The sequence below is a fragment of the Mustela lutreola genome, chromosome 12, assembly GCF_030435805.1.
Source record: "Mustela lutreola isolate mMusLut2 chromosome 12, mMusLut2.pri, whole genome shotgun sequence".
In the NCBI taxonomy this organism is placed as follows: domain Eukaryota; kingdom Metazoa; phylum Chordata; class Mammalia; order Carnivora; family Mustelidae; genus Mustela; species Mustela lutreola.
The window spans coordinates 7,958,733-7,978,783 of NC_081301.1; the positions used below are offsets into that span (position 1 = coordinate 7,958,733).

Consider the following 20,051-nt stretch of genomic DNA (forward strand, 5'->3'; position numbering starts at 1 on the left):
CTATGACTCAGCATGGCTGTTACTTTAACAAACAGCCGGGATTCGGATGCAGGTGGTCCACAGGCAGTGTTGTGAACAATACTGCCCTTCCAGATGATTCTGGAATCCCCGGGAAAACCCGTCAGCCATGCTGCAGCACTTTCATCAGGAGGGACAAGGCCGTGTTTGTTTTCAGGGGAGGACGTGTGATATGGCCCTTACGCGCGCGCGAGTGACTCAGTCACAGATGCATAAGTTGTTAACCTCTATGGCCAGTGGTTCCCTCCTGTATGAAATGTGGCTCATAGTATCGCCTACTTAACAGGGTTAGAAAGGATAAATTAGAACAAATAAAAGTTTCTTTTAAGCACAAGTTCTGTCCCATAAAAACTCCTCAATGCGTGTTAGCTGTTGTATTATGGCTCTTATTAGTGGGATGAGTTCTCAGGTTGTTAGAGCCCTGGAAAGGGACATTCGACATAAACAATTATTCGCTCTGTAGAGAGTTTTAAATAAAACATCACACCCCCACAGAAGAAGAGGAGGTTTGGGGCCAAGTGCAGCCTCGCAGCTCAGCATCACGTCTCCTCCCTCACAGGGCTGCCCTCGCAGTGTGACCCCACCTAGAGAGTACTTGGGACCCAAGAGCATGTCACCAGCACAAGGCAGGTGCAAAAAAGAACCGGAGAGTTCGAGTTCCTCACTCTCATGCAATGTGTTCTGGGCTTTAAATATAAACGGTGTTTTAGCAAATTAATGTGTGAGGACGCTGGGTCACGCCTTGCAAGTAGGCACAGAGCTGAGGGCTTTCGTGTTACGTCTCCAAGTAAGGCCTGGGAGGAAAGCAAAGACTTCCAGCCCCGCAAAGAGGCTAGAAAAAAATTACCGTTATATAAATCAGGTTCCCGGAAAGCAGGACAATCCCCTCCAGAGAGTCAGACTAAATAAGGAAAGAAAGGAAGCTGACACTCGGGGATACGGGTCCTTTACTTGACTGACCTGGAGATTAGTGATTCCCCCTGATGACCAGCCAGACCCCACTAATCCAGGCCCCTGTCACTTCCAGTCCTGCTGGAACAGTTAACAGCCACAGCGAGTGTGGGGACTCTTCCTGGGTCAGCTGATAGCATTTGTGAAAAGCGACAGGCAGATTTTCAGAAGCCCACTGACTAGCAGAGTTCAATGTCAAGAGGCCTCAGCCCTCTTGATCAGCAGAGAGTAAGAGACAGAAGGGAGAGATCCCCCGGTCTGAGGAACAGAGAGGCTAAACAATGAACCAGACTACAGATTTCCGCCTAAACGGAGCCTGAGCCTCTGAACACCAGGAACCAGAACAGCTTGGACCAGTTGTCTCTTCCGAAGGTAAGGGACACCTGAAAAGCAGAGATGTGATCATACAGGGATTTCCAAAGATGAAATGGAAGAATTTTGTCCTCTTCTGAAGACAGTTCCGATACAAGGAAGGAAGAAGTCAGCAGGCAGATTTGTAGAGTGTAAGAAGCCCTGGAAATCAGGGCCCCTTGGTTCTTGCTTCGGACAGCTCTCTGTCCCCTATCCCGTTTCTGGGGCTGGGGTGTCACGTGTTCCTTGACCAGGATCTTCAGCATACCCTTAGCACGACCCCCCAGCCATCAGGCAGTCAGACAGGACTTGGAGCTCAGCTCTCTGGCACACCAGCTCTGTGACCTCAGGCAAGTTACTTCCCCTCTCTGAGCCTCCTTCCTCGCCTGTATCATGGGCTGAAATAATATCCATCTCCATGGGAAGATAGAAAGACACCATAACGTGCTTAGTACAGCACCAGACACATAGTAGCCACTAAATAAATGTTGGTTATTCCAAAGTCCAGGGACCTTATCTGTCATGGTCATCACTATGCCTTGTGTGTCTTACAGAGTGGTTCATAGCCGACTGCTCCGTAAACGCTGGTTGGATCAATGAATCATTAAGTGACAACGTATGTTCACTTTTGCTCTGCTTATACTCAGGTGGCTCCTGCCTCCTCCTCATTCCCCTTCCTCACCCCCGACCTGCCGTTAGATTTTCTGACAACCTCTGGATGCATCTGATGTTATTCACTAAGACACCCTTTTCACCTGAATCCTCTTTCTCCAACTTTCTGGAACATCTTCCTCCAACAGTATTTATGTATCCACTGAGTTTCCGACAAAGACATGTCTTTGGAATTCACCTGGTTCTCTACTATAATTCAAGCCTTCTGGCAATTCCCTGCAAAGTTCCTATCGATAACGATCCCTACCAGCGCCTCTGAAATTCTCTCTCTACATAAAAAACAGCAACCCTACCAAACGCTGGCAAGGATCAGAGTAGCCAGACCCTTCACACATCTCGGTGGGAATGGAAAATGAGAAGCTAAGCCTCTTTGGAAAACAGTTTGGCGGTGACTTAGAAAATTAAACATGCAGTTACCCATATGACCCAGTAATCACACTCTTGGGCATTTATCCCAGAGAAATGAAAATGGATAGTCACAAAATTCTGTACACAAATGCTTTGTAGCAGCTTTCTTTAGAATACCTCCAGGCTGGAAAAAAAAAAATCCTAGAAGTCCTTGAAAGGATAAATGGTTAGGGTGCACCTGAGTGGTTCAGTTGGTCAAGCATCCAATTCTTGATTTTGGTCATGATCTCAGCAGTCACGAACTTAGGGTCGTGTGGGATCGATCCCTGCATCAGGCTCTGCACTCAGGGGGAAATCTGCATCTCTCCTTTCCCTCTCCCTCTGCCTCTATCTCGGTTCACACTTTCTCTAAAATAAATAAATAAATCCTTTTTAAAAGGGCAGGAGGCAAATGATTAAACAAACCATGGCATATCCAGCTCATGGGGGTATTGCTCAGTAATTAAAAGAACAGCTGATAAACCAACATTAATTTCCTGGGAATTATGGTGCATGAAGAAGCCAATCCTAGAAGGTTACAGACTGTGTGACTCCATTTATCTCACATTCTTGAAATGACAAGACGGTAGGGAGGTGGGTGTGGCCATGAAGGGCTGCTTGGGGAGCGTGTGGTGAGGAAGTCATGCCCTGCCTGGCCTGTGGTGGTGGCTGAACAAACCCATAGGTGTGACGGGACTGAGTGTAAAACAGGAACTGAGGACTGGTAGGCTGTATCCACGATAACTTTCTGGCTGCGATACTGCACACCACGGATGCAAGATGCTACTGTAGGGGAAGCTGGGTAGAGGGCACAAGGGATCTCTCTGTGTTCTTTCTTTCTTTAAAAGATTATTTATTTATTTATTTATTTGACAGACAGAGATCACAAGTAGGCAGAGAGGCAGGCAGAGGGAGAGGGGGAAGCAGGCTCCCTGCTGAGCAGAGAGCCTGATGCAGGACTCGATCCCAGGACCCTGGGATCATGACCTGAGCTGAAGGCAGAGGCTTTAATCCATTGAGCCACCAGGCGCCCCTCTTTCTTTTTTTTAAAGTAAGCTCTACGTACAACGTGGGGCTTGAACTCACGGCCCTGAGATTAAGAGTTGCACGTTCTTCTGAATGAGTCAGCCAGGCGCGCCTCTCTCCATCTTCTTCCAACTTCATATGAATTTATGATTCTCTCAAAATAAAAAGTTTCATTAAAAAAAATTCTATCTTTCCCTCATTGAATAAATCATTCCTGAGCACATGTGAGGTACCAGGTACTGGGCTCAGGTACTAAACCTGAGATGTGTGGTTCCTGCTCTCATGGTGCTTACAGTTTGGGGGAAAACATCAGGACACGGGACTTCATGGGAACTTCATGGGAATATGGTGCGAGCAAAGCACACCTGTGTAGGGCAAAGATGGTAAATCAGAACAGCCTCTTTTATCCCCTCACGAGTAGCATATGCAATCTTCAGGTGTGGGTTCCCAGAGCAGAAGCCTGGGCGGGGGGTGGGGGTCTGTCCCGCTTTTCACAGCTCAAGATCCATCATCCAGAAAGCAGAGAACCATGACCTATGAGAGGATTCCTGCCAATGTAAGGTCTATGCATCTACTCTTCCCCTTCCCCACTGTTCAATGACCTGAGCTTCCTTTTTCCTATGAGGTCAAGACTGGAGAACTTTTCAGCTCCGAGGATAATTTGCGCCCAGGAGGCCCTTACAGACATGATCACCAAGTGTTAACACAGAAAATGGTTCAAGGGAAAAAAAAATCAACAGATAACACATGTTGCTGCATACCTCCCTTGATTACCTGCAGATTTTGCTGCTTTGGGGAAAGGCCTCCAAGGTCTGTCTCCCCAGGTCCTTAGAGTTTTTCCAGTCAGGTGTGCAAGATCTGCCTCTGGCTATATGGCCCTAAAGGGAGGCATGCTATCCATAGCGGGCACTTTGGAACAGTCCCCCGCTGCCAAGAACCCTAGAGAATACCCAGGTCATTATCACGCTTGTGACTCAGATTAGTGTGGTCCTTGGACCTGAGCCAATGAGAAATGCAGACTCTCAGGCCCTACCCCAGACCTAATGCAACACATAGCATGAGCCCCTAAGGATTCACATGCCTGTTGAACTTGGGGAAGCACTGATTCTAGATCCTGGTTCTCAAACCTAGCTATAATCAGAATCATCTGGATTTTTTTCTCTAATCTATTTTATGATGAACTATCTCAAGACAGAGAGAAACAACAAGAGGAACATTATAGACAGACTTGAAACCCCTGGGTGCCTCGCTTTGATCACACCGTCATTTCTCCCTCCCCTAAAATAATCACTAAATAATTAGGTTTATACTTCCTGCTCATATTTTTGTATTTGTGCTGTGAGCTTATCCATAAACAATATGGGATATTATTTAGCATGTTTTAAAACTTTATACAAATATCATTACTACACAGGTCTTCTGGCAGCTCATTTCTCTGGATGAACAATTTGTTGTTGGGATTTGCACACGTTGGTACCCGTTAGCTCTGACTCATTCACATATACTGCCGTTGAGTAGCCTTCTGGATTACTGAGCCACTGTTCTTCCAATCTCCTTCTGTTGGACATTTCGATTGCTTCCAGTTTTTATTATTTATTTATTTATCTTTAAAGATTTTATTTATTTATTTATTTGTCAGAAAGAGAGAAAGAGAAAGCACACAAGCGGGCAGAGAGGCAAGCAGAGGCAGAGAGAGGCAGGCTTCCTGCCGAGCAAGGAGCCCGATGTGGGGCTCGATCCCAGGACCCTGGGATCATGACCTGAGCTGAAGGCAGCGGTTTTAACCCACTAAGCCACCCAGGTGTCCCTGTTTCCAGTTTTTAAACAGTGCTGTAACCAACATCCTTTTATATCTCTCCTCTGGTACAGTGGCAGTCATGTCCCCAGATGACACACCCAGGAGTGAAACTGCTGGGTCATAGGTGCATCTTTATTTTTTCTACGCACTGCAGATTTGTTTCCAAAGTGAGTGGAGCTATTTACTCTCCCAGCTGCAGCCCGGGAGTCATGGGGGCTCCATTTCCTCGTTAACACTTGCTGTTGATGGAAGCTGGTTTGGGCCAGTCTGAAGGACAGGAAATAGTGTCTCACTGAGGTGTGGCTTCTATCTGCACTCTCCTGATAACACAAGAGCTGGGACATCTCTCCTTTTGCTTACTGGACACGAGGGCTAGCTGTTCTGGGATTTACCTCTTCCTGCTTCTTCACCCACTCCCTTTCTGTAGGCTGCTGGTCTTCTCCTAATTGATTTATAAGAATTATTGGGACGTTCTGAATATCAACTCTTTCTGGTTAACAAATCACAGATGTCTTCTTCGAAAAAGCGGTTTTTCTTTTAAAAATCTGCTCCCGGTATCTTTGATCATGCGGGAATTTAAAAATTCAAATATAAACATTTTCAATCTTTTCCTTTCTGATCTTTGTTCTTCTGACTTAAGAAATCCTTCCCCAACACAACATCTGTCTCCTGTTGTCCCCTGCAGAAGTTTGAGTTTGCTTAAAAAAATTGCATCTAAATATATGGATGCCCAGTCCCCACCCCAAACCTTCTCCATCAGAATCTTCAGGAGTGGGATCTAAGCTCCTGTAGTTTTTGTTGTTGTTGTTTCCTTTAAGATTATTTATTTGTTTATTTGACAGAGGGATAGAGCACAAGTAGGCAGAGCAGCAGGCAGAGGGAGAGGGAGAAGCAGGCTCAGGAGAGAGCCTGATGTGGGCTCAATCCCAGGACCCTGGGATCATGACCTGAGCCAAAGGCAGATGCTTAACTGACTGAGCCATCCAGGCGCCCCTAAGCACCTGTATTTTTTTAAAACTATTTTATTTATTTGTCTGACAGAGATCACAAGTAGGCAGAGAGGCAGGCAGAGAGAAAGAAGGGGGAAGCAGGCTTCCCGCTGAGCAGAGAGCCTGATGCAGGGCTCGATCCCAGGACCCTGAAATCATTACCTGAGCCGAAGGCAGAGGCTTAACCCACTGAGCCACCCAGGCACCCCAGCACCTGTATTTTTAACCAAAATAAATTCCAAAGGTGACCTGAGAAATGCTGGCAGACCCATTTCCTATCCACTGGATGATGCGTAGGGAAGGCATCTCCTCTACAGAACCCCATAGAAACAGTCGCCCCTGCCTCTTTCACTGGCTCATTCTTTCTCTTTTTGTTCCCAAACGTGAAGCGCTCCCTGCAGACCATCTTTTGAAGGACTTGTGCACTTTTATGGCATCAGTATTACTGACAAATCCCAAATTTACACTTTGGGGCTTGCCATATGCTCAGTTACCTTTCTTGCTCCTCCCAGAAGTGCCAGGAGGTGAGTGTGGTTTTTCGGAAACTGATCCAACAATGTGGTTTTCTAGCTTCTGCCAGCACTCAATTATTCTCACAGTCTCCAGGCTATGGAATGAATCACCGTTGACTTCTCCCTCCCGAGCTCTATGGTCTGTCCCGGTCCATCGCCGGTGATCGGCCCCCATCCTCAGCCAGCCCGGTGTGTCCACCTGACAGGTCCTCATGGTCTGAATCCCAGACGCCAACAACGGCCTCATAAGTCTTCCTGTCACCTCGTCATCCAGTCTCAGGGTGGAAGAGACTTCCGGCTCCACAGACTTCCAGACCACCTGGCGTCTAACCTGTTACCTGCGACTGTGTATTCTCTACCAGATACTTGAGAAAGAGCTACCCAGTCTGTCCTTACACACCATCAGTGATCACAAACACAGGATGCCCCAAGGCCCTCCATTCAGGCTCCAGGAGTGAATTAAAGTCCATCACACCTGGATTTCCACCAGCTGGTCCTACATCTTCACCCTCTTCTTCTTCTTCAATTTCTTTAACATCCAATACCACCCCCAACCCCCACCACTGTGGAGTCGGGCATGCTCCCCTCCCCCCTGAGCACTTCAGCCACTCTGCCTTTCTTCCTTTGGCTCATGAGCAGCATCTGGGCTTCTCATCTTAGGACCTGGACTGCGCTCTCCAAAGTCTTTCTTCTTCCTGGCCCATCCCCTGCTCCAGACTAGAAATTCTAAAGAAGGCGTTGGATTAACACCTGCCTCTCACATTAGAGTATAAACTTCACAGGGGCGGGCTCTCCCTTGGTCTTGCTCCATGCACCTAACATAATACCTGGCACAGAGTCAGCTCTTAGTGGGGTTGTGCAATAATAAATGAACGAATGAATGAAAACAAGCCAGCTCACTCTTTGGGGCCAAGTAAAACAAGTTACGTTCACTTCTATACGAGAGCCCTTCAAAGATCTGACGAGAACCATCATGTTCCCTAGGGATATTTTTCTTTACAAGGGGCTCAGTTACGCAGGAGGGTAGGGTGAGTGAGACTATGTAGGGGGAACACAGAGGCTGCTTCAGAACTTTCTCTAGGACCAGGCCCAAGAGCACCCCCGTGTGCTCTCAATTTCACTGTCAGCTGCTGTTGGAAGCGAACTCCATGAGATGGCATATTCATGAAATTTATTTTGAGTCAGACATAAGAATATTGTAAATGTTTGCCTCAGGTTAATATCAGAAACCTCATTTCAGAGATTAATACGATGCCAGTAATAGGAGCTAACAAAGCAAATGCGCCACGAGCCAACACAATGGAAGAACTGTGACCTCAGTCACTAGCCGCCAGTTCATCAAGTTCACATTTCCTGTGCCTGGCAGTTGGTGTCTTTCAATAAGCAGGTGATACGATTCAGTGCAAGTGACTGGCCCCATCACATTAAAAAGCGGATCAGGTGCAAAAAACAAGTGGATCAAGTTTAAGTACCAAGTAAGATCCGTACAGTTCATTGCATGTAAATTACAGCACGAAAAAATTCTTTAAAAATGTCATACAGAGAAAACACAGAACCCTGACCTTAAACGTAAATAAATATCTGTATGAATAGAGAAATTATGCATGTGGAAGTGCTGCCTCTATTTACTTAGCCCTGTGTAGCCCACCGTTAATTCACGCTTGATAACTCCTTCGTGAATCCTCAGTTCTACAACTGTAAAATGGGGCTTGAATAAGGAATTAATTCAACAGATACTGATGACCGTGGTACCTTCCTCATACGGCTGTTGGGTTAAGGAGGAAACACATATGAAGAAACCCTTAGCACGATTTCTAGTTTGAACCCAGTAACTATTGGAATAAACGGAAGTTGGGCGCCTGGGTGGCTCAGTGGGTTAAGCCTCTGCCTTTGGCTCAGGGTCCTGTGCTCTCTGCTCAGCAGGGGTCCTGCTCCCCCCACCCCCCACCTCTCTGCCTGCTTTTCTGCCTACTTGTGACCTCTGTCTGTCAAATAAATAAAGTCTTAAAAAAAAAAAAAAGAAGGAATAAACTGAAGTTGTGTTCCACACCTCTCATTAAGAAGATGTGTATGTATGCTTGGTAAGAACATGGGAAGAACAACACAAAGAAAAAAAAGTCTCTTTGTGACAAGCTAGAATTTGTTGTAATCTAAAATTTTCATACTGGGTGCCAGGGTGGCTCAGTCGTTAAAAGTCTGCCTTTGGTTCAGGTCGTGACACCAGGGTCCTGGGATTGAGTCCCCCAATGGGGGGGGGGGGTCCCTGCTCAGCAGGAGGCCTGCTTCTCCCTCTCCCTCTGCTGCTCCCCCTGCTTGTGCTCTCTCTCTCTCTGTGTCTCTCACTGTTGAATGAATGAATGAATGAATGAATGAATAAATAAAATTTTCACACTTTCGGAGCATAGCTGTCAGGGAGGAAAAATTTTTTCCCTCTGCTGTCTCAGGTTCTTCACCATAGGCCTGTGAATTAACCACACATCTAGCTTAACGAAGCTAGATCAACAGAAGTCAAGGCATACAAGTTTAATTTTTAATTTTACATGCACAAGAGCACCACGGAGGAGAAAACCCCCCCAAAAGCAATTAGACTCAGGGGTTTATATACCCTTTTAACAAAGGGCAAAAAATTGGGAGAAGTGACTAAACAAAAGAAGGATTTGAGGCTTCTAGGAGTGCAAATCGTGGTACGAGAAGTACGTGAGCAAAACTAACGGCAGATACAAGTTCCTGAGTAAGGCTTATTTATGCAAACCCATCTTGGTTCCTCCTCTGTTTCTAGGTACAGGAGAAGAGAGGGGGAACCTTTACAAAAGGAAATTTATGACCTGCTTTTAAGCAGATGGGGGTGGGCAGAGAGTCCTTCCTGTGTGTTTTTTCCGCATTGCCTTCAGCTCAAACTAATCTTTGTGCCAAAGTAGCATATTTTGGGGTGGCACATCTGGTCCCCTTCATAGTCCATGCCAATATGTGAAAAACTCTTAGTCTCAAGCATAGAAATAAATACTGGAACCAATTGAATTTTATCTTGAAGTGACCTAGGAGAGGGAAGCAGGGAGGCCCAGGCTACATTTTAAATGATCTCTGTTTTCTCCTTCTAATTTTCTGGACCAATTTAGGTCTACTCCACGCTTATCTGTGTGCAGTTTTCCTGCAGGCACATTCAGACCACATAGCAGAAGAAAAGCAGCTTACTTTGTGCTTTTAAGGTCAAACTATTTTTCTGAAAGGCTTTCGAAAATGTTGACTTCACTAAGCTGCTCTGATTCTGAGATAGTATACGAAAATGAGACTGTGAAGCCAAGGGTAAGAAAGAGCTTTAAAGAAAGTGAAGAAACAGATAACCCAAACTTACAGAAATGTAGGAGGCAAAATATTTTAATAAGAACATTTATCACTATAGGAGATGACAAGAAAACGAGTCTGCTTCCAAGGCCAAAATGGGACTTTTAAAAATGAGTGTTAGCTAGACGAATTTAGGGCAGGGCAGCCAAAACTATTTCTTTTTGCTCCATAAGAGCAACGATTAAAAAGAATAATACTATCGAGTCACTATTTATAGTGTGTCCTTATAGTGTTCTGTGCTGTACTTTGAGATGAGGTGAGCACCAAAAATGGGTTCCTGGCCCTTGAGGACTATAAAATTTGAAAGAATAGAAAACACGAATAGTCAGAGGAATACAATTTTTGGCAGTGGCATAACCTCCTTAGGAAACCTGATGGCTTTTAGCTGTTCTTCTCCGGGGGCTGTTGAGCTCCCGTGGTGACCAGCACACACCATGGGCAGGTTCAGCTCCTGGGAAAGGGCCAGGATGTCCTGGCAGAGTGAGACCATACTCCTCCTGGTTCTCAGATCACACAAAGCAGCGATACAATTTTCAACTTGATGCTTGAACTCCTTTTGATTCAGGCCAGCGCCCTCTCTAGGGACCGCCCTGCTCCTGTGTCTTCAAATACCACCTCTGAGCTAATAACCCCCCCCCCCAACCCCAAGCTCCAATTTGGATCCTTCTCTCCAACCGCACACTTGGACTACGGGTGGACTCTAGTTCCACGGATAGCCGCGCGGCCCCGGACCACACTCACACCGACTCCTGCGTGCGGCTCAGCCCCACTGTCCTCTTTTCCTCGGTCAGTCCCTCCAGGCACAAGGTTCAAGGCAATCGCCCAGGTCTGCCCTCATATCCAGCATCGGGAGGGTCGCCCGGTGCCATTCCTGCTGCCTGCACAGTGTTGCTTCTCAAAGTTGTGGGTCTGTATCCGTGCACTTGCATTTTGTTCTTTGAAGAGAGAACACACTCCCTTGGTTCAAAGCCCACAGAGCCTAGAAAGTTGTACAGGGAAAGCCTCCCTTTTCCTTGCTCCCCTCAGCTCCCCGTTTCCTCTTATGTTCTCTAAGAGACGCTGAGCCACTGACAAAGAAAAATGCAAGTTTCCTTTTCCCTTTTCCCCAAACGGTAGCATGCAATACACAATTCTACTCCTTGTTTTTGTTGTTTTTTCATTTAGTGTATTTTGGAGATCTTTCCAGATCAGTACCTGAATGACAAGCTCCAGTATTGTTTCTTATGGCCACAAAGCACTCCACTGAGTGGATGCATCATATTTTATTTAACTGACTCCCTTTAGGTAATGGTTTTCAATCTTCTGCTCCTGCCAACACTGCCGCAGCACCCAGGCTTGTCTGTCAGTTTGCACCCGTGGGTGCGCGTAGAATTCCACGGTGTCAACCAGTCCCTCGAGGCCCCTCTCTTCTCCGCTTCCATGTTCTCTGAGTTTGTCAGACCCTCGTCACTGCAGACAGAAGCCTCCTGGCGGGCACCTCTGCTCTATCACTCTTCAAACTTGATGCCAAACAAGTATTTCGTGAGCATTTTCTATGTGCCCCATGCTCCGTTAGGACCGGGAAGAATGAGCAAAGTAAACTAAACCAGACCCTCACTGATCCTTGCCTGTCTCACCATCGTGGGAGCTGTGGGAGCTTATCTGTAAACCAGAACGCTCTCTTCTCCGTGTTTGGAATCGGTTAAAACTTAGGGACAAGAGTCAGGCAAATGGAAATCAAGTATCAACTGCCTCCCTGTCAGAAGCTCCCTGGCAAATGTGGCTGAGCCTGATGGCCAAAGGGGCTTCGTGTCAGTCCCCCAGCCCTCCTGGTCAGAGCGTGGAAGAGGCCACTTAAGGGCTACTTGCCTGGATGGTTGTCAGGGGAGCTGCTGTCTCAGGACCGTCGAGCTCCAACAGGGGAGACTGAGGCAGGCAGGCCTCTACGCCTGTCTCCAGAGGACTCGGGTGTGTTCTTCCAGATGGAAACAAGACGGGAGATAACACCCAAGCTCTGTGCGCAACCACATCCCAAGGGTGAGAGGGGACAGGAGAGAGGGACGAGTCAGCGGTCCAACCCCTTCCTCCATGCAAGCGGAGCAAGAGGACAGGGGAACAGAATTTCCCCCAGCTGGAGACCAAAAAGCTTACTTTCTAGCCCTGTGTTTTAAGTTTAAGTGGCCCTTCATTCAGGAACAAACTAGGTTTTTTCAAGGACTTTGAAAGCTGTTTTAAAAATGTCCAAGTACAAAACTGCCTGATATTTGTATGATCCCTTGAAGACAAACGCTTCCAAATACATGCCAACTTTCCTCAAAAGATCAAAAAGTAAACGACTGCCAACTCAGCCTCGTGAGGGAAATGAAGTCTGAATTACCCGTTGTAAGATATCCAACTTTTTGCTAGTATATTGTCACGAATCAGAGTAAAAGAGAATTAGCAGATAATTCAGAGGGGGTTAAAAACTTTTCAAACTTTCTTCCTTCCCCTTCCACCTGAAGTCCATTTAAGGCAGAATGGCCCTAAAAACCATCTTTCTAAGAGCGTTTCTGAGTTTTCCCCTAATGTACTGAACACATCGCAGAAGAAATGTTACCACATTTCCGGTTGGTGATGGTGCCGAAACAAGGTTATGAGTCGGGAGAAGTGACTCTGGAAGAAGACTCTGCAGTCTTGAGCTCGGCCTCCTGCCTGCCACGCCCCCCCAAGGGAAATGGCCTTCTTGTCACACGTGCTCCACACCTGTCTGATCAGCACATTCGGTTGTCCGACTGCAGCTCCCTCTGCAGAGCTCTGGTTGCACCAGACCATGGGCTAGCCGCCTGCATCCCACCACAAGGGATTCTGAACAAATAGGTTCCATGAGCCCTATTTTTAAAAAAAAAAAAAACTTCCTAAGTTATTTTTGTGATCAGTTACAGAACACTCCACATCTTGAAATCTCTCCAGTGGCTTCCATGACCCATCTGAATCCTGTTCTCCTACCTCCTGACACCTTTTCTTCTCCAAGGCTGCTCTGCTCACCAGGGCAAACAAGAACCAGCACTTCTGCCCCTCGTAACCTACTCACTCACAAAACCAGGTGTGGACGCGTGGCCCAGACGTTCCCCATGGTTCTCCTAATGAATGGGAAAGATTTTTCCTCTCAAGTTTCGTGCTCCCTGAGATGTCACTCGTTACATGGTGACAACTCATGGACAGTAGGAGAGAAGGAGGCCAGCAGAGAAGCAGGGCTAAGGATTCGGAGGACGTGGGAGTGAGAGAGAAATGGACTGGCCTAGCCGCCCTTGTGTCCTCGGATCCAGCCATCCCTGAGGCCAGATCCGCTCCTTTCCTTAGTTTGGTTACGTGAACCCAGGCAGTCTCCTTTTTTTGGCCTGAACTACTTTGAGTTGGATTTATTTAACTTATAACCAAGAAGATGCAGCCTGGTCCATCTCTTCTCTGGCTCCTAACCTTGTTGCTGTATGCAGCTGTGAAGTTAACTTTGCCAAAGCAGGGCTCAAACCAACACTTGGGCATCTCATACAACACTCGGAGGGTCCCCGTGGCCCAGGGATTAAGTAGAACATCTTTTACAACATGCCCCTCAATCTGACTTCCAGACTTCCTACTACTGCCCCACATGAGAGGCAAACCAAAATCTGGCCATCTAGAACATCCTCCTCCCCATCTCTGCCTGTTAAAAGGTAGTCCCGAAAATGAAAAGAAAGGGAGGCACTCCTTTTTCAAGGTCCACTTCATGTTACCATCTCTGAAAAGACTTTCCTAAGCATCTTTTGCCCCAGAGATGTAACTGGACCCCTTTTAGGCACTGATGGCATTTATCTAATGACCTTTGTCTTATTCTATCTTGGACTTTGCACTGTCTCATCTCAGGGCCCGCTCATTAATGGCAAGACCAACCACTCAGCTGCCCACGTCAAAACTCCGAGGGTCACTTACTCACCCCACCTCCCACACATGTTCCACTCTAATCTTCCTTGCTAATATCTTTTGAATCAATCCCCGTGGTTCTTGCCACTCATTAGAACGCTTGTATCTCTTCGCTGGCCACTCTAATAGGGTCCCCTGCCACCAGCCTTATCCTGCGGCAACTCAGCTGCCCACTGACACCAGTTATTTTTCCAATTAGCAAATCTGATCATGCTATGGCCCAGCCTGCAGACTCAAAAGCAAACTTCTTAGTGGGTGGTTAAGGCCTCCCACTCCCCAGTGGTTAAGTAGGCTTCTGTCTACCTTCCCAGGCTCACCACCCACCCCTCCTCAAGCAGCACTGGCCAAAGGAGACTGTTCACAGTTCTCTAAACAGAGTGCTTTGATGCTGCTGGCCTTTGCACATATGGTCACCTCTGTCTGGGAAGTCCTCTCCCACCGCTGCCCGGTAAAGCTCTATTCCTTGGGTAATCCCTCCACTGGGAAATCTCCTGGCACTGCCCTAGGGAACAGCACTTTCCTCAGCCCCCTTCATCTCGAAGGAGAGGCTTTCTCAGCATCCCCAGTGCCTAGCAAGGGTTCAGCAGAGCACACAGATGCTCAGTGAATTGTCTGATATCAGAATCTGTCCAGATTGGTGTCCCGCAAGATACTGTTATTATATTCTTCACTTGAACACGTATGCATACACACACACACACACACACACACACACACATATACCAAGAAGCCTTGTGGACACCTACACTGCATCAACACTTTGCTCCTGATTGCATGGCTGAGCACCCTGAGGTTAGCAGATCTGCACTGGAGCTAGACAAATCTAGGTTCAAAATCCCTGCTCTGTCACTTACAGGCTGTCTTGGACATGTCTCAACCCTTCTGGACTTCAGTTCCCTTATCTGTAAAATGGAGCTAACAGTAGCCACCTCATTGGGTTTTTCATGAAAACCAAATGAGAAAACGCATTTAGAATTTTTGCACACGTGCCTGGTACACAGGAGATCAATAAATATTGCTGAATGAATGAGTTAATGAATGATTGAGGGGCCTACAGAGCAGCAGCGGTTCTTGCAGATACATCTTTCTAGCCCGTTTTCCAGAGGGAATCCAACATCAGACTCCTGGTAAAATCAGTTTCAAGTCCGGCCCCTGAGTCTGGCTGGGGTCCAGTCCTCGATCCGGACTCGGTTCACTAACCCCTTCTCCCTGCAGCCCAGCCAGCCGGGCGGCCGCCAATCACCACAGCCTGGGCCCACCCTTAACCAGACAACTTACCAATAGGGCCTTCCAGATGCCAATTTGGTTGCTTCCCCTGCATCTCATAGGCTCTCCCGCAGACTGCGCCATGAGCGCAGAGCACTGTGGGACTTGTAGTCTAGGAAAGAGGCGGCACCAGAAGTGCCTAGTGTGGACCAGCTCCCGCTGGGAACTCGGGAGGACTGCAAAGGGTCATCCTCTCACCCTCGGTGGATGGCGCCCCTGTCTTACTGCCCTTCTTGGCCAGCGACAGGATCATTCTGCCCAGATAACTCAGTATTTACTGAAATTTTAGGTTTCAGTTTCAGATTAAATCTCCTATTCTCATTAAAGGGCCATTTATGGAAGGTGCGGTGGTCACTCTGAAAAGCCCTCCAAGAATCCACGACGGAACTGGCAATCATGAATTTTTCGAAACGATTTGAACCTTGTGCATTTTTTTTTTTAAGATTTTATTTATTTATTTGACAGAGAGAGATCACAAGTAGACAGAGAGGCAGGCAGGGAGAGGGGGAAGCAGGCTCCCTGCTGATCAGAGAGCCCAATGCAGGGCTCGATCCCAGGACCCTGAGATCATGACCTGAGCTGAAGGCAGAGGCTTAACCCACTGAGCCACCCAGGCGCCCCTGAATCTTGTACTTTTTAAACTGCATCATCTCTTCATATCATAAAGGCTATCAAAGCCCTCCACTGCCTGAGTTGGAAAGTTCAGACCCCCTTGGCGAGGCGTAGGAGCTGCTTCTAACTTCTGTATTTATTTACCTCGGGTTGCCTTCGGGAAAGCAGCGTTTCTCAGCTTTGCGGCATGTGAGAATCACCTGGGGAGCTTTATAAGGGCCTGGTGTTTGTGTCTCACCCCAGAACCTGGAATCTTGGAGGAATGACGCAGCTCCCTTGTTCTTAAAGCTCCCGGGGTTGATTCTCACGTGCAGTCAGCGTTGAGAACCACTGGTTTACACCTGTCGGCGCTGCTGAAACACACTTTTCATGGATCTTAGCCTTAGCTCTGCAGTTCCCTGTTTCAAGTGGTCTCTTCCCCTGCTCCTGTCCTGGCTACAGCTTATCCTACCAGGCTGATCTTGGCTGTTACCCCTTTCCTTCCCTGCGCTCCAGCAGAGAACTTACTGCTGAAGCACTTTATACTGGGTTCTTTTCAAGCAGAACTGGAGTTATTTGGTGACCTATCTCCCTGGATAGGCCATAAGTTCCGTGAAGGCAAATACACGAAAGAGTCCATTTACCACCTTCAGAGCCACTGAATCGGAATGGGGGGGGGGGCTGTCAGGTGATCCTGTCAGGTGATCATAGCCTCCAGCTATGAACTAGTTTCACAGAAGCACTGGGTACAGCAATATTTGTCACATTGAATCGATGAGGCATCTCATTTGTTCATAAGTCCATCATATTTTTGCACCTAGTTGCTTCCCTGGGGAACTAAGCTCCCTGTTTCGTATGGTCTTCATTCATTTATTCATTCATCCAGCAGATATTTTTGTACATCAGAACAAAGGCCCGAGGAGTCAGGAGTAAACAGGAAACGCGGTTACCACCCTATGGGACTTGAGTCCCTATTAGTTATACTATCCTTATTATTATCACTTCCTCTAAATAATATTGGATTTTTCCCCCTTGTAGATAGGATTTGTTATTCGAGGGTAAGTACACTGCCTTGTTCTCTTATATCCCCAAGATGCTGCTGGCGCACAGAAGGCATTCTCTCAATGTTTATTGAATCAAGGCAACACATTTCATAGCACTTGTCACGATTTGTTAGTATGCATTTGCGTGATTCTTTGATGAAGGGCTATCTGTCCCAAGAGCTGCAAATGCCCTGAAGACAGGAAATGAATCTATTGTGCTCACCATGCCTGACACAGGGCCTGGCCAGAGTGGGGCTCCGTGACTACTGCCAAGCAAATAAAGAAATACACGAGGAAGGGATCATGGAGAACAGAAAGGAAATCTCTGAACCAAACATTCACTGCCACTGCCCTCCCCATTCTCCCCAAAAAAGTAAAAAGTATTTTCTTCCTGAGCACGAAGGGATTTCAGGATAGACTGAACATGGGCCCCAAAAGATGATGTTTCTTCTACTTACTTACAGGTTGACCTGGGACTCTACTTCAGGGTCTTCTGTTGGCCATGACTGCAGAGGCTGGATGCCGAAGGACAGAGACGACTTGGCTTTCCATAGAAGGGTTTGCGCCATCTGACTCCGACAGGACCCCTTGCTCAGCGGATCCATCGGTGGGCCTGGAGGCTGAGGCGCCGAGCTGCAGCAGAAGGAGGTGGGAGAGGCACTGAGAGCAGAGAAGACGGATGGCTGGCCAGTCACCGGCCGATGCTGGCACTCCTACCTCGAGGCCAGCCCCATGAGGAAGTCGGGAGGAGCAAAGCCAAGGCCCTTCCAAGACCTGGACGCCCCCTCCCCCGAGACTGCGGAGAGCGGTACCCGTGCATGCTGTGGGGAAGGAAGGCGTGTGTCCCTGGGGCCCGAGCCATCCTGTCCTCTCCCTCTGTACTGAACGATGTCATCCACAAAGTCAAGTGAGAGGGGTCCAAGGTAAAAAGAGGACCATTGAGCACTCAAGCCATCACAGACTCATTCAGGACGGCAACACTCATTCAGCAAGAGACAGTTCTCTCGGGAGTGCTTTTGGAGATAAGCTAGAGGGGGCACCTCCATCACTAGGTGAGTCCAAGGGTGCATGGATTTCTTTCCTTATTTCCAATTAAAATATGCAAGAAAAGCCATTAAAAGGGCCTACACTGGCAACGACACTATAGACAGAAAGGACCAAACCGACCCTTCGAGACCAATGGCACATACAGTATGCGAGCAACAAAGGCCTGGAGGATAAGTAAATGAGCTGCCTGTGAGAATAAACTGAGAAATGTGTTCCGGCAACCTGCCTGCTCCTTTCTCTGAGGACACAGTGAGGAAGGTGGCAGAGGTGGTTCTGGGATGAAGGGGCTGCTTCGTTGGGAACATGCAGGTATCTCAGCTCTGGACTGGAATTATTTTCTGAGCCAATAAGCAGCCCCCCCTTCTTCCCTCACCGCCCCCCCCCCCTCTGCCTCCAGTGCCAGACAAATGGACAAACTAAATCCAGTTCCTTGCAAATGCAAAAACAGAAATCAAAAGCCATCTTTGAAGGCACTTTGGTCAAAAGGGACTCCTTAGAATGCCTTCTTCGTAAGGACCAGCTCAAGCCGTGTGATCCCGGAGGAGGAGGCACCTGCGGAGGGAACCACCATCCCGCCTCCGAGCTGGGTGCCAAGGGAAGGGAGTCTCCGCCCACTCCCCAGCTGCTACTGTCTTCCCAGCTAGGCTGCGGGCATGTTCCAAATGAAAAAAGTTCTCTGTTGCCAGGCCCGTCTCTCCTTCCTCTTTGAGCCTGACCCAACTTCCCCCCGTGGTCTGCTGTGGGCCTGGGAAGCCCCGTGCTGCATACCTGAGCCAGACTTCCCAGATCATCTCACCCTAGGATGGCTTGAGGCTACTGATCTCAGCAGCAACTGGATCGACCACAAAGGCTCAAGCTTTCCACACCTGACCGATGGCAAGAAGCCAGGTTCCTGGGGTGTTATCAGTTGTTCTCTACTTTGTGGACACCCCGTCTGCCCCACCCCCCCAAGTGTTCTGAAATCCAGGCTCCCTAGAGTTTGCGGCTGCCCTGGCAATCAACAAACCAACCACAAAGCAGGGCTTCTGGGTTAGAGATAACTTTTTGTTTCCTTTTAACCTTCTAGATTTTTAAAAAATTACTACTACTCCTAACAACAACCACAATACATGCAAAAAAATTATTAAGAAAGTGCTCCTAAAAAAAAAGCCATAAGGGAGTAGAGGAAGCAGAGTGGGGATGTATGGTTTCTTTGCAGGCAGAGTCCCCTGGGGGGCAGCTCCGGTTTGGGTGAGCTGAGCTGTCCTGAGTGGCCACCTATGACAATAAGCAACGCATATGTGGGCAGAGAGAGGTGTGGAAACATGAAAATACACGCTGATTTCCAAGATGTAATACACGTGAAAAAAGATTTAGAACATTTCATTCAGAATTTCTATATTGATTACATGTTGAAGATAAAAGTCTAAGGAAATTAGAATTAATTTTAATGTGGCTACTAGGAAATGTAAAATCACCTACATAGCTCGCTTTATATGTTGGACAGTGTCCCTCCAGGCACACAGCCCGAGCCAAGGCGTGGAGTGCCATGGTGGGGTTGGGGGGCGAACCCCCTAGTACACATATACCCAGAGCAACTGCAGGGGAATGAGGGCTGGTGTGGGTGCCTGAGCCAAAGCGCGCCGAAGAGGGGAAGGGAGAGGCAGCCAGAAACGGTGAGAGGACCTGGGGGGGATGTGATGGGACCCCCAGCATCCTTACCTCCGCCCGTTAACACAGCGGTGCGCTCCCCAGCGCTCTGTTCCCTACCTATCTGTGACGCTCCGTGTGACCTACGTCTGGAGACAGCATGACATTCCATGACCTGCTTTCCTACCTAATCATAGTCTTAGACATCTCTGTACATCAGTCACTACAGGTACAACTTTTTTTTTTTTTTTTAAGTTTTATTTAAGTAATCTCTACACCCCACCTGGGCCTTGAGACCGAGTCGCGTGCTCTTCTGACTGAGCCAACTGGGCACCCCTACAGGTACAACTCTAGAACGAGAGAACCTTATGTGTTGCTTACATTTCACCTTTTCACTTATTTTAATCTTTAAATACTTAGGTTATTTCACTGTCTTAGCACGTGATTCTCCAGCCCTTGAATCTTTAAAAGTTTGGTTAAACAGGGGCGCCTGGGTGGCTCAGTGTGTTAGGCT

At 47.7% G+C, this 20,051-nt stretch overlaps 1 protein-coding gene across 4 annotated transcripts in view; it reads right to left on the reverse strand.

The window, feature by feature from the left end:
* The window catches only part of GARNL3 (GTPase activating Rap/RanGAP domain like 3), a 144,600-nt gene that overhangs the window by 111,163 nt on the left and 13,386 nt on the right, over nucleotides 1–20,051 (reverse strand). For all 4 annotated transcript variants that reach the window (XM_059141362.1, XM_059141361.1, XM_059141363.1 and 1 more), the window contains exon 2: nucleotides 17,324–17,494. In XM_059141362.1, coding sequence (XP_058997345.1) covers nucleotides 17,324–17,466 — 143 coding nt within the window. In that variant the 5' untranslated portion in view covers nucleotides 17,467–17,494. The remainder of the gene's footprint in view (nucleotides 1–17,323; nucleotides 17,495–20,051) is intronic.